The sequence below is a fragment of the Girardinichthys multiradiatus genome, chromosome 1 (assembly GCF_021462225.1).
Source record: "Girardinichthys multiradiatus isolate DD_20200921_A chromosome 1, DD_fGirMul_XY1, whole genome shotgun sequence".
In the NCBI taxonomy this organism is placed as follows: Eukaryota; Metazoa; Chordata; class Actinopteri; order Cyprinodontiformes; family Goodeidae; genus Girardinichthys; species Girardinichthys multiradiatus.
Genome location: NC_061794.1, coordinates 16,818,657 through 16,834,230, shown reverse-complemented (window position 1 = coordinate 16,834,230; position 15,574 = coordinate 16,818,657). Strand labels below are relative to the sequence as shown.

At 40.4% G+C, this 15,574-nt stretch overlaps 1 protein-coding gene across 1 annotated transcript; it reads right to left on the bottom strand.

Moving 5' to 3' along the window:
- Positions 1-9,253: 9,253 nt before the first annotated feature.
- LOC124875346 (adenylyl cyclase-associated protein 2) lies at positions 9,254-15,574 on the bottom strand. Its single transcript, XM_047377462.1, has 4 exons — positions 15,106-15,574; positions 14,048-14,103; positions 12,564-12,914; positions 9,254-9,656 (listed from the first exon to the last, which is right to left on the bottom strand). The coding sequence occupies exons 2-4, from the start codon at positions 14,094-14,096 to the stop codon at positions 9,439-9,441; spliced, it is 618 nt and encodes a 205-aa protein (XP_047233418.1). The 5' UTR covers positions 14,097-14,103; positions 15,106-15,574; the 3' UTR covers positions 9,254-9,438.

Genomic DNA, 15,574 nt, shown 5'->3' with positions numbered 1-15,574 from the left:
GCGATAAAATGGTTAGTTGCAGGCAGACACACCACGGATTCTGACACTTGTATTCTATTTCTCCTCCTTTTTCTCCTCTATTCTTATCCACTTCACTTCTTTTTACCTTTTTGCCCAACGCCCTCTCTTTCTTGCTTCTTTCTTTTACTTTCGTTTCTGTCTCCACATCAACTGCATTTCTAAGAATCCCGAAGCAATTTCTAATAAAGTTTTTTATATATATCAAGCTGAGCAATATAGCAATTGCCGTAATGCTCCACTTGTGAAAGTAAATCTGTTGGGCTAATTCTAGATACTCAGAAAACCATACCGAGTCCTACTCTTTCAGACAGGACAGAAAAAAACAACAACAACAAAACAAAGCTGAGAGCTGGTTCCACATGAGAGGAGCCTGATAACTTAAAAATCTGCCTCCCATTCTACTTTTAGAAACTCCAGGAACCACCAGTAAACCTGCAGTCTGGGAGCGAGGCATTCTGTTGGGAACATATGGCACAATCTCTGATCTATAGAGAGGGCTTCATTGTTGAGTGTTAAATGTGAGAAGGAGAATGTTAAATTCTACTCCAAAGTGCAAATTTATAGAAAAACTTGAAAACTGATTTTTAGAGGTGCTTTCCATCCATAGTGACTTAGTTTGAGTCAATTTGCAAAGACTGATGGAAACAAATTTTAGTTTATATAATTGCAAAACTAGTAGCGATACTCCTCAGTTTGGTGTTTTGATGTGTGACAGATGGTGGATTTCATCCTGATGTTTATTTTTAGCATGTTTTGGCTGCATCTCAGTAGCAGGGTTCAGAGTTGTGCATTAGGTTACCAAAACTCAGACCTTAGTTGCAGATTTTATTGGGGTTTTCTAGGGGAAAAGGACCTTGGTATGCAGAATATATAGCTGCAGAAATATGCATGCATTCAGTATAAACATGCTTTCGTACGTTTTGTATTTCAAACTAAGAGTAAAATCATACTTTATTAAAATTAGTTCTGTAGTCTTAAATGTGCTTTTGCATTTCATGCAGCTGTACACTTCAGGTTGGGTTTTATTTGCAGTAATGAGCTGTAGAGAAATCATCAGCAACCTTGTTTGACACCAATGAAATTTTACATAATGCTAGTCCACAGGAGATAATTAAGAGGTATGACAGTAGGACTCATGTCCTTGACCAGATTATTTAACTACTGGTCCTAGACCAGATTAATTGAATTAAATTAACACCCGAGTGTAAATAAACACAGGATTTTCTCATTTATTAAAAGGATTAACAGCATTTATAATAAGACATGGTCACAAAATACATGTCCCTCACCTATTGGCAGTCGCTAGGATCGGTTAACACCCTAAAACCAAAACAACAAGCACATCTGCTCGGCAACAGAGTCAAAGATGATGTGTTGTAAACTCTATATTGTAATTACCAATGCATTATATGGCAGGGACAGCATTGTGCCTTAAGCAGACTTGTCTAAACAAAATACAGGACATCTGTATTATTCCTATCTGCAAAACTCAGTTCTTCATTTGTTTAGCATGTCTCACAAGAATAAATTAAAATGCAGTAAGAATTAAAAAAAATAATCATTGTCCAATATTTGACTTTTCATGAACTTAAAAGTAATTTATTATAGACTTTACATTATTTATCGAACTGTTGTTTTTCAAGGGTGCAATGAATAGAAATGCAACGTAAATTGCTTTCTTTTATTACAAATCCTGGCATACACCAGTTTCTTTTGATTAGAATAAGTCCACAATGAATTCAGATGTTTGCAGCTAATTCTTGAGTTTAAAAATCAATGAAGCTGTGGATTTTAACATTATTCCTCTCCAGAAATAGAACCTTTCAAATATAATTCAAGTTCAAATATAATAAGTTAATGAAAGAGCAAAAAATGAAATACATGCCCATAATGAGTGGACATGATCTTCTGACTGTACCTGTAGCCAACATTGAGAATAACATTCATAAGCTCCTTTTTGCAGAATCACAGAAACATGATGTGCAACCCGATTAGGCTTAAATGAATATTTCAATTACAAATGCGAAACCCCTTGTTGAAGGTATTGTCAGGTTTAAACAACCTAAAATACTTATAACATCACAAAAAGAAGAGAAAGACAAAGAATTAGTTATTTACTCGCTGCGAGGAGAACGGATAGAGATGTTTTCATTGACAATCTCTCCACCGCTCTGAAAAACATCTGTCCGTTCCACTCTTTTTATTATCTTTCGGGGGTCCCTAGTTACAAAGAACGTTACTTTCTAAGGATGGGAAAAAAACAGCTGCATCGTAAACAGGTCATAAACACCATTGTCTTTTAACAACACACTTCCACAGTCTCCTCCAATCTTAGGACCAGTGTGTTGACCATTCAGCACAATCAGCCTTCATTTTTTATGACCTCCTCAACTGCGACCCGCTTCCTTCTCGGCTCCATTTATGACCTTTGCCTGCAGACAAACTCATCACATCCTTTACTCACACAAACATCATGAAAGGTTATAAAAATCAAATAGTCAAGTTAAGGATAGAAAAAAATATAAGGTAAATCTATATTAAATTATTCCAACAGGTATTAAAAGACAAATTTTCATAATATTTAAAGTTTTGTCTTTTTAAGTAATTGCATAATCCATCATGTACTTGATTGTAGCTAATTCTAAGCAAAACAGATATTAGGCTTAAAAAGAGACCGACTGACAACATGAAGGGGTAAAAGCATTCAGAAAAAGCTGCATGTCATGAACCTTTAGGCTATAGAATCAGTTTTTATGAGCAAGAAGAAAAGCCAAATAACCATGGTGCTTGACAATATTGATCTATTAAAATGATATGAGTATTGCAATAAAAATGTCATAAATAAAACATAACCTAACCTTGATCTCCTCTCATAGTAACTAACAATGTTTAACCGAGTTATGGAAAACATTGCTTTTACCAGCATGTGGGAAACATCTAAATAGTCCTACCTCACATGTTCAGTCACACATTTTACAGTGCATTGCAAACATTTTTCATATTTTTTCACAGTACAATCACAAACTTTAATATATTTTATAAAATTTTAATGTGGGAGACTAAAACACAGTAGATGTCATGATGTAGGGTTGTTTGGTGTTTGGTTTCGGGTTTCTTCTTATGTTTTTCACAGTTAAGGTTTTGACTCATGCTTTTTGTTTTGTCATCTTGTTCATGTTTTGTCAAGTTTGGTTTTCGGATCTGGTTATGCTTTTGCTTCATGTTTTTCTAGTTTGTGTTCAAGAGTCTCTATTTTGCTCCAGTCACGTTTTGTTCTGTTACTTAAGCTTATTCAGTTCACCTGCTTCAAGTTAATCTGTCTCCTTGCTCCACCTGGTTTTCACGCCATATATTCACACCTGTTCTGTTTAGTCTTAGTAGAAACATCTTTCACTCTCATGTCTTGTTCTAAAACCAAGTCTTGTCTTTTTGATCTTGCCATGCCTGTCTTGCCTGCCCGTTTGTTTTGTTCCTGCCTCCTGCTAAGTGTGAGTTTTCGTAATTAAACCTTTTTTTTCACTTAAAATCACGCTGCCTGCTCGTCTGCATTGTGGGGTCCAATATCAAGTAAACCGTGACAGTAGATTATATTTTTGAAATAAAGGTAATCATTTTTAAAAACGTTTATAAATAGGAAAAATGTATGCATTTGTATTCAGCCCCTTTGTACTAAATATAGCACATACCGTACATGTATGATGCAAATTAGTGACATTAGTCATAACTCATCAAAATAGTATTTAAGCAGATTTTTCAGTCTCAGGGATGAAAATGATTGTATTGATGGTGTAATTTCTAAATAGGGTTATGAAAATCTATATCATAGATTTCTATCCATGCTGGTTTATCATAATGGTATTTCAAATACACCTTAATACTGTAGTATAAGAAATGGATGTGGTTTACAGTCTGCCTGCTAGATTGCAGCAAAAATGCTTCTAATACAATCCTTGGTATGTGTGGAATATGCATCAACAGGCACCTCGGCTGCATTAAGACCAGAAGGTTGAGGTCATTTCTAAAATGCCATGTGAGATGTTTTGGTCACATGTCCCAAGTTTCAAATTGCTGAAAACACCTAGAGGAATAAATTAGGGCACCAGAGTAGGTATTGGTAAGACAAAATCTGACGCCACCATCTCTGTGTGATTTTTTATGTTATACCATAGATTTAAGAGAGGAGGCTTAACATAAATTTTGGTAGGGTTGGGGCCTTTCCACACCCCCTTTTGCTGTTTGTTGTCTGGGCTTGGAGGCCAGGAAAGGTTGCGGGCCTTCTGGTTGGAATGTGGGCTGGGGTTGGGAGTTGGGTCTTGGGGGTTGATCAGTGCAGGGCTGTTGTTTCGGCTCACTAGGGATTGTTTGGATTATTTTGGATCTCAATCCTTGGCTTCGGTGCCCGGTCCGTTGGCTGTCGGGGCACGGGGTTCCGGTGGGGGGGGTCTTGGTTGGACAGTGTGCGGTGGTGACTGGGATTCGGCTTTGCCTTGGTAGAGGGGCTGGCCCCCCTGCTTGGTGCGGCGGGGAATGCTGTGAGTGAGTGCGTGCGGCTGGCCTGTTGGGCACCTCTGGGGTTGGGTGTGGGGTTGGCACGGTTCCCGGTCTTTGGCTTGATGTGGTGGCCTTCATCCGATGTGTCGTTCTGTGGTTCTGGCCCCCGGCCTAGCACCAAGTTGTGGTGACATGGGTGGGGTGGTGGAGCACGTCTTGTACCTGCACTGGGGCTGCTGGCAGGTTGTGCTCGTCCTGGGGCGGTAGGTCGGCCTGGCCCAGTTAGGTACATCACACTAAATGAGTTATATTCAGAACTCTGAGTAACCAGTGGTCTATTCTACAGCGTAAATCTACTATACCCAGAACAAGAGTTATAAAATGTATATAGTCAAAATTAAACCTTTTTTGTCCAAAGGAAAAAAGGGCAGCTGCTCTAGCACCATCTCTTGGCTATTTGTGCACGCCCCTGGCCAGCACACACCAAAGCACCAAGACCCGACACTGAGAGCCAACAACGCACTGGCAGGGAGTGTGATGGGGGAGGGGGGGAAACACAAGCACACAGTCACAATCAAACGTTCCCACCCTCACCCGCACACATAAAAACACTCATACGCTATGTAAACTGCCCGAGCCACCAGTCCAGATTAGGGTCGGCACTGCCCAAACCCGAACGACCCCCGACCAGACTCGACGGCCTGCCCCACCCGGACGCCAACTACCCCTGCCTCTATCCAGTGATGGAGCCACAAACCATAACAAAAAAGGGGGGTCCACCTGGTCCAAACAAGCCAGCCAACCCGAGCTACACCAGCACGAAACAGTCCCAACCGCCCAATGAATTTCAATCTCAACCCCATGGACCTCCCACTCCCCATGAACTTCCCCACAGGGCCACCCCCAACCAGGAGACAGATATCAAACACGTGGCCCCAAACACAATTGTCATGAATCCCATCCCCACAGAGGCACACTCCCACAAGAGAGTTCCACCCTCAAAAAGCCAACGAAGACACATCTACACAGCGTGAGCCCCACACACAGCGAAAGCCCTGCTCCAAGCACCCCTGATGCATACCACCGCCCCACCACACTGTGCATTGTTACACAAGCGCATCAGAGCAGACACCACCGAGCCATTTAACCACACCTGATCCCCTGACCCAACACCAAGATGGGATCAACTCACCCACCAAGCTGTCCCTGGAGGCGGTGCACACTCGGGGTGGATGGCCCCCATTATGTCCCCACAAAAACACACACACATAACATCACTGGCACTGCAACATTGGCCCATGGAGAACCACCAACCAGCTCAGCTCCAAAGCAACCAGCCGGCCAATCCAAACCCAACAACTGATAAGAGACACAACCCCCCCCCCACACACATTGGAATCCCTTCGCCACACCAAGGGACACCACACATCCTTCTATACATCCATAGGACATGGTGTAAACCACCAACCCAAAACACACACCACCCACCAGGAACCACCCAGCAGACAAGCCCACCCCACCCCAATACAAGGCAGAGAAGGCCAGTGCAACCACAGAGCCCTGCAACGTCTGCCCCACTGCATCCATGCATGACGGCGAGAGCAGCACCACACAACATAGATGGCTTCTTTCACTCCTCTCTCAGACCACCTGTCTTCCCTGTCCAATGTCTGCACATTGTAACCCTTAACCTAGTATCAGAGCTACAGTGGAATGGTTTGGATAAAGCACTATTATGTGTTAGAGTGGCCCAGTCTTAAGTCTATTTGAGAATTCATGGCTATATTTGAAAACGGATGTCCACAGATCCAATCTGACGGAGACTGAGCTATTTCTGCAAAGCAAAATGGGCAAAAAAATCTGTTTCTAGATGCAGAAACATACACCAATATAGCTGCAGAACCAAATTGCAGGGAAAGCTGGTTCTACAGAGAGACTTAGTCAGGTGAATGCAAATGGATGCCATACAGTACCTATAAAAATTTATAGTTAAGAACAACAACAAATAACATCAAAAGTTTCATTTCACTTGCCAAGTCTGGTCTTCTTGGTATTAAATCAACATATTAAAATACCGTGACGTTTGTGGCTGCAACTTGACAAAATTTGAAAATCTTAAGGGGATACAAAAACCTTGGCAATGCTCTGTACATCCAGCATAAGATGAGTAAAAAGAAAAAATGTATTCAGGAACTGAATCAAAAACTCTTAAGTAAAAAAAGTCAGGGTCACTTCAAACCATATGGATACAGAGTTTTGATGTTTTATGTTTCTGCAAATGAGCAGTTTTTTCTATTGCAGCAAACCACAAACACAGGTTTCATATCATGCTATGAAAACCCAAAGACCTCTGTCAGGGGTAGTGTAGCGGAGGACCCCGGAATGCAGACGGACAGGCAGCATGACGGTAAGTGAATAAACTAATTTCATAAATTAAACTTACTTCAGCAGGTGGTGGCAAAAACAGACATGGATAGGCAGGAAAGACAGGCTTGGCATAAACTTGACATGAGTCGAAACAACAACAGAGTGAAGTGATCCATAATGTTTCTGCGAGGAATGAACAAAACAGAGGTGTATATATGGAGCAAGAACCAGGTGAAAGGAGGAGACTGAATGCAAGGTGCAGGTGAACCGAATGAAGATGATTGACAGACATGAGATAACAAAACGTGGCTGAAGCAAAACAGAGACTCTTGAATACGAACTTAAACACAACTAGTAAACCATGAAACTAAAGCATAACCAGATCCAAAAAAACTGACTTGACAGAACATGAACTAGAAGACAAAAACTAAAGCATGACCAGTAAAATAACAGAAGCATGATTCAAAATCAATCAATAATAATAATAATAAGAAAAAGAACCCAAAAACACCCACAAATCATGACAACCTCGCCTAAAAAATACTTGTGACTATAAGAGAAGAAATAGATTTTTTTCAAAGAGAAGAAATGTCACAAATAGTAAAATATAGTCAGTCAGTCAGTCAGTCATTTTCTACCGCTTATTCCATAGTGGGTCGCGGGGGGAGCTGGTGCCTATCTCCAGCAGTCTATGGGTGACTGCTGCTAGTGAAATATAAATAGGTTTAATATAATGACTGTGCTGTAGTGTTTAAGAAATAAAGGGAAAGGACTACATTATTAAACTGATGAATACAATGTTCAATCCATACCTAAATTTGTCACTTTCTCTGTGTGCACAAACATGGCAGTTCAAAATGTGAAGAAATATGAGGGAAAAAAAAAATCTGTTTGGCCACATCAGCCAAACAGAGAATAACGCAGTTTTACTGACCCACTCTGTTTGCATCCCACCACCTGGACCATCCATCTGCACTGACAGGATGATGCCCAGGAAGATCTATAGTTGAAATCAATGGATATTCTGGAGTCTGTGTAATAGTCAGATAAATCTGTGCCTAATACACTCTTTACATTAACAACACAGGGACTTTACAGATCTATAAACAATGTGTTTTGTATTCTACCTTTCTCCATATCTAAGTTACAAACTCCCTGCCCTGACTAAAACAAAGGTCACACAGATTTAATTATTACCAGCACCATCAGAGGAGTTATTGATGACTAATAAGCAGCCAGGTGCAGATATCTGTCATGTCTGCTCATTGGTGGTTATGGAGATAAAAACAGATTATTATATAATAATGAGTCACTCATCAGTTTAACACTGTGGCATCTGTCCATCTGGGTGCGTCTTATGGACACAAGTCTCAGTGTGTTTAAGTGTGTCCTCAGTAAAAGGTCCCAAGAGATGATGAAAGGCAGCTTGTGTTTTAAGCACTCATTCAGTAACTCGCATCAAATGAGCATTAAATAAATCCTTATTTCTTCCCAGCAAGTGACAAACAACCTTAATTGATGGACCATCCAAGACGTTAAGTGGATCTACTGAAAAAACCTCTCCTCCAAATGCCCCGAAGTCCTGTCCAACACAGTGTCTTGCAAAGCAATGACACTAAACATCCCAGAGCTACAATATAATTGTTTTGATGGAAGTATAGTCATGAGTTAGAAGGGCCCAGTAAAAATATAGACTGTGTGAGAATCTGTTGGCAAGACCTGAAAACTGATCATTTATCCAACCTGACTAAGCCTTCATCACAACCAGCAGTGTTCCTTCACCTCCAAGAAAGACAAGGACTAATTGTTTTTTTAAAACTCTGACCTAGAACATTCGACTGTGCTTCATCCTGAGTTACTGTAAGATTCTTCAGTTTCCAACGAGAACTACATATTCCTATCTGAAATTTCTGCAAATGCTAAATGCAAATTTTCACTTTCCTTTTGCTTAAAACAAGTATTTCTTTAATGTATCACTTCTCACTAGAAAAGGCAGCTTTGCAAGGACTGACATCAAATCAAAGGAGGACGAGAGAAAGAGAGAGGAAGGTCGGCTAATGTCAGAGAGAAGCCACATTAGTACAGTGGATTCACACATGTGACTGTGATAGTGTACAGTTTTGTTGTCAACACACACTAAGCTCCACAAGCTGTGACACGTGAAACACAGAATGAGGAAGGCAGCCTTGAACTCTGAACATTGATGTCATTTTACCACTCCTTTCTTTCCCCTTCAGCAGTCTTTCAGAGCCAATGAATAGCTGCATCATCCTAACTCAGCTTTCAGAGATGTCTGTGAGAGAGTGAAAGAAACAGAAAGAAAGAGAGTGAGGGGCTAAATGATAAATATAAACATTTTAATTCACTCAGCAGGTTCATCTACGGGTCTTTTATTGACACCAAAACCAAGCAAAACATGTCAAACAAAACACAGTGTGCCCATGCTTTAGTTAAGAGTTATGGGCTCAGAGTATCCATTGGTTACTTAAGACATTACTTTACCCCCATTGACAGTTCAGGCATTTAGAAATGTTACATCTTGCTTTATAGAAATAACTCTCAGTAGTGTATCTGCTTCAGAAGCTGAAAGAGGTTTCTGACACGTTCAGCCCGACAATGAGGGGAGTGATGCAGCGGCAGCTCGAAGAAGGAGAAAGTGAAGCTCCTAGAGAAGCTGAGGTTGGTGATTGGACGCAGCGGTGGAAGACGTGGAGGGCGAGGAACCCGGCGTTGAGGTATTACCCTTCTTCTTACCCGCAGTCCTCTGCTCACTGCACCTACACAAAAAATAACAATGTTCACGTTAGTGAAAGACCCTCACTTATTAAACAGTTAGTTACATTCTATTAACCTGTGTGATCTTTATGGAGTTTGTTATTCTTAATTTCAGAAGTTAATTTGATGCAAATATGGGGGTTTATACATTTATTAAGGGCTTTGCACCCCACTAAAACATGCTATATTGCCAAACGCATTGAGACACTTACCCTTAGACACACATCGACTTTCACAATACATAGACCTGAATATGTAGTTTACCAACCCTTCACAGATATAAATCTTTACCCTTTCTAGGAAAACTGTTCACAATGTTAATCAGAATCAGAATCAGAATCAGCTTTATTGCCAAGTTCGTACATACAAACAAGGAATTTGACTCCGGTACACTTTGCTCTTTTGTTCTGTTTTTGCATCACAGAATATACAAATTTACAATTTACAATGTACAATATACACATATCTAATAAAAGGTGCATTTGCAACATCTGTATGCTGTTGTTCTGTACTCTATTAAATGTTCATCAGAGAAACAGCCTGGGGGAAGAAACTGTGTCTCTGTGGCGGCTGGTTTTAGTGAACAGTGCTCTGTAGCGGCGGCCTGAAGGTAAAACTCTAAACAGTTTATGTGCAGGGTGTGTGGGGTCTGCAGAGATTTTAGCAGCTCTTTTTCTGACCCTAGACCTGTATAAGTCCTGGATGGAGGGAAGGTCAGCTCTGATTATTCTCTCTGCAGTCCTGATTATTCGTTGCAGTCTGGACCTGTCCTGTTTTGTGGATGAGCCAAACCACACTGAGATGGATGAAGACAGGACAGACTGAATGATGGCAGTGTTGAAGATGACCAACAGCTCCTGTGGAAGGTTGAACTTCTTGAGTTGCCTCAGGAAGTACAGTCTCTGCTGGGCCTTCTTTCGAACAGTGTCTATGTGTGAAGACCATCTCAGGTCCTCAGAGATGGTGGTTCCTAAGAACCTGAAGTGGTCCACGGCCGATACAGTGTTGTTGAGGATGGTGAGGGGGGTGTATGGGGTGGTGTTCTCCGAAAGTCCACCACCATTTCCACAGTCTTGAGTGGGTTCAGTTCAAGGTAGTTCTGACTGCACCAGTGTACCAGCCGATCCACCTGCTGTCTGTATGCAGACTCATCACCGTCCTGGATCAGTCCAATGACAGTGGTGTCGTCTGCAAACTTAAGGAGTTTCACGGACGAGTCCGATGAGGTGCAGTCATTTGTGTACAGAGAGAAGAGGAGTGGGGATAGAACAATCGGTGTGTTCATGGGAATATCTGATCATTCCTCTGACCTGGCCCACAGTTTCCCCTATAGCTTGTCTGAAAAGTGCTTGATCAGGTTGAGGTAGGGGTTTTGCACATTTTGTCCACGTCTAACTCATTCATCCATGTCCTTTTGGACCTTGGAGTGCGACAAAGTGTGCAATTATGCTGGAAAAGGTTGCAGTCATTTCCAATCACAGAATTAAGAGAAACAAACCATACAAAATGTCCAGGTATGTAGAAGCATCAACAATTCCTTTCCCTCGAAGAAATAGTTTGACGTTTAGCCTTTAAAACAACCCCTTACGACAACTTATCCTTCAACTGAACTTTACACTTGACACAGTGGTATCAGGCAAGTGTGGTTCCCCTGACAACCACCAGACCCTGTCCATTGGATTGCCAGACAGACAAGCATGCTTTATTTTCACTGTAGAATTCAGTGCCGATGTGTTTTACAGCCCTGTATCCCACACTTTGAATTGCAAATGGTGATGTAAACCTTGGATGCATAGGAACCCATTACATTAAGCTCTCAATGTGCTGTCCTTAAGCTAATCTGAAGGCCACATCAACATTTGAGGTGTGTAGCGACTGACTCTGGAGAAAGTTACCAACCTCTGCCCCTCAACATGTGCCGTCCTTACTCTTTGATTTTATTTGGCTCACCACTCCATGCCTGGTTCACACGGTAAGATTTTAAAATGTTCGGCTGATTTTCAAAACCTGAGAGACCCCACATGTGACGATAACAAAATTGTAGTAATAACAGGTTTAGTCCTACAGTGTGTTGTGTACAGCCACATGAACAAATTTAACTTACTAACATTCAGATGTCAGACAGGAAATCTCGCCAACCCTCTCGAGATCAAACATGAGGTCAGAGTAATTCCCTTCTGTGTTTCTGTCACCTCGCTGTCTGATTGAGGCTATACGTCACATTCAACAGCCAATTAGGGGGTTTGTCCTCGGGGAACACCCCACATGGTAGGATATCGGGCCAAGACAATCCAACATGTTGATTTTCCCAATTTCAGGTTGGAGCGGTCCCAATGTCTTTCCAAGCAGACTAGTTCACTCTTAACACACCACACACAGCAGGAATATCTCATAAGAATATTTTTAGAATCATCATCATAATCGGGGTATGTCAGAAGGGAAAGATCGTGTCACAAATTGGCAAAACAATTCTGTGTGAACCTGGCATTAGTTGCTGTTGTTCCCAGTTGCTTCAACTTTGTTATACCAGTAACATGTATAAGTTTAATAAGCTATGTTAAACATTTTAATGTATATAAATAAACAGTCTCCTAATTCTGGTTCTCTCTGTGTGTTTTTGCAGGCAGGAATTGTCACGAGGGGCTATTCAACCAATCAGATGCAGATTTGGAAAATATGTGAACCACGTTGTGTTACACAGCCAATGTGAAAACTCCATTTTGTTATTTTGTTCTACTGCATTCTTAGACTAGAAACATACCAAGAATGTAAACAAACTATCCTTAAGAATAAGATTCATTTCACAAATGCACTTATTGTACTGGTGGCATTTTATCATTGTAAAACCATTTCACTGAGCTCCTGGAGGTGACCAATTGTTTCATAAAATTGGTTGATATCACCCATACCTGCATTGTTCTGAGGGAACAACAGGCATGGAGATGGGATTTCAGAGCTGAAACCTGAACATGAATATTCTTCGTCTTCCTCCTCCTTCTCATGAGGAGTTTTAGGTGTTGGTGGAGGACCTGGTGGTATGGGAGTGTGTCTTGTTGGGGGAAGTCCTGGGGGTATTATGGTAAATGAGGATTCAGGATGAGCCAGGCCACCCCAAGGTGTGACGTTGGTATCTGAGACAAAGATGGAAGATGGCCCTGGGTGATGGTGAGAGGATGAAGAAGTCTGGGACTGCTGGTTTAGTTTTTTGCGATTGGTCAGGTGTGAATACTGAAGAGTAGTGGAACTAAAGGGAGGCTTGCCTGTATATTTGCATAAAGAAGAGAAAACAAAGAAACACCTTTAAGAAACATTGTTAAGGAGGTTACATGGGTCTCCTGATGGACCCCGTATAATTTGTGTCTTTGTGTGTTTGTATCAGCTTTTTCTCTGTTTTATAAACTAACCCTACTTTAAACTTGTCTACGTCTTTATTCCTGACTATGTTCCCTGGTGTTCATGATGCTGAGATCTTCAGAGAACAGCTGTATTTACAACTACATTCAATTACACAATAAGGTGACACCTGAAGATTGCACAGGACATTGTAATGGGGGTTAAATACAAATGCACACCACGGTTTTTAGGCTTCTATCTATAAAAAGGTTTGAACATTATGTGTCTTTCTTCTTATAAACAAGTGCTACTTTGGGTCGGTCTGTTACATTAAATCCCAAAAAATTTAATAGAAGCTTGTGGTTTCAATGTAAGGTAAGGTAAGGTCGGTTTATTTATATAGCATATATATTTTTATATTTGCACGGTTTTTTAAACAAGATTCAGTAAGATGGCCAGTGGAATGAGGCAGCCAAATCAAAAACAAAAATGACGCCTAGTCAATGATAAGTAATTTACGTTGATGTCTTATAGCCTTAGTTTGTTAGAAAGACAGAATATTACATTTAAAATGGTTTTATTAACATTACACTAAATGAAAGATTTTCATGCTGAATACATTTTAAGTGATGGTCTAAACCCGTACTTAATTTACTCAAAATGTAACTTTGCCTGAACCAAAGTAAGATTTAAAAATGTTCTACATGTTCATCCATTTTCATACGACTGTTGTTACAAGTCCCATATTAAATGGATGAACATGTAGAACATTTTTAAATCTTACTTTGGTTCAGGCAAAGTTACATTTTGAGTAAATTAAGTACGGGTTTAGACCATCACTTAAAATGTATTCAGCATGAAAATCTTTCATTTAGTGTAATGTTAATAAAACCATTTTAAATGTAATATTCTGTCTTTCTAACAAACTAAGGCTATAAGACATCAACGTAAATTACTTATCATTGACTAGGCGTCATTTTTGTTTTTGATTTGGCTGTCACAGATAATGCTTGAGCTAAAGATCCTGCACTGTGTGGCACTTTCAGTATAAAGTGATCACCTGCTTTGCTCCCAGATGAACCAATGAAAGGCAGTCGTTCATTAGGCATCACAAATCTAGGAGGCAGAAAGAAAGAAATCTGAATTACTTTCTAAAGCCATTCGAGTTTCCTGAAAATATGTTTGCAATTTACACTCCATCATTACATAGCCTACAGATAGAAATAGTTTACAGGAACCAAAAAGTAAAGATTTTATTAATTTGTCACCACTTGTTCCAAGTTCAAATAGACATACAGTTATGTTGGTCTGCTCCTGAGAAGGTTCACCGCTGTTCTGTGCTCTTAATTTGTGGATGATGGCTCTCACCTAAATCACATAAATCTTTTAGACCACTTCATGTTTTCTGACAGTTCTATTTCAGCAATTTCTTCATTCTATGGGTCAGGCAGTGGGGCTGGGTGTGGCAAATAAAAATAACCCAAAACGTTTGACCAATCAGATTCACTTCAGGAATTACCTTGGTGGGTAATACCTTTTTCACATAAGGCCAGTTTGGTTTGTATAGCTTTATTTCCATTAACAAATTAAATTACTCTTCATCTAATACTACAATTTTGATAAAAGTTTTTGATAATCTGAAAAAACTAAGAGTAACACAAAAGAAATCTGTAAGGGGCCAGGTTCTTTTCCAGAGCACTGTTGTTAATGACCCGCTACATTGTGCACCATCAGGTTACATCTCTACCTTTACTAAAATTTTTTCATAAAACCATTACATCAGTCTGTGCTGCTCTGTATGCCATTTAAAACCGAGAGCCTCTACCCATGACATTTAAGCCTGTGGTTGACTTGCAAATATGTTAGCACATGATGCACTTTAGAGGCTTTGCAGTCTTCCTCACAAGCACAGGTTCAAATACGATAGTTTTTTGGGGGGGTGGAAACCTGAAATGGGAGACGAGGAACAGCCATCACTCAGTCTAAAACCATCACGAAAGAAGCAAAACAGAGGGAAAAAAATCAACTTTTATAGAAAGCTGACATTTCCAAAATGGAGACTGTAACTAAGGTAAAATAGAGGACACAGCCAGAGACTGTGAGTGTGTGTCTGTGTACCTCTTTGGCTGATGCAAAATGTCGCTCGTTCTCCAGTTTGACAGCTGCGCTCTTATGTCTTGCTCTCATGGGTGATGCAAAACATCCTTCACGGGAACAGTTTCCCTACTGGCGCTTTATCACTACAGATGGTGATGATTTCTCAGGCTCTATTCCATAAGTTATCTCTTCTCTCCGCACATGTTGGAAGACTGAAAAAGGACTACACAACACAGCCTTTTTCTAAGCTCTAAAATGAAAAACAAACACAAATCCAGGCACTGGCAAGCGTCTTCATCTGCATCTAGTCCCAAAATGTCTTGTTCCTAATATTTTCAATTTCCTCTTTTTAATGTGACTTCCAAAAAACAAGTAGGAGTTTTAGTGCAGTTGGAGACTACTCTAAATCTGCCTCCCTCCCAACATCACATTTACGTTTAAGCACCCCACCTTCTCACTCTTCTCTCATCCATTCTCTACATATATGACA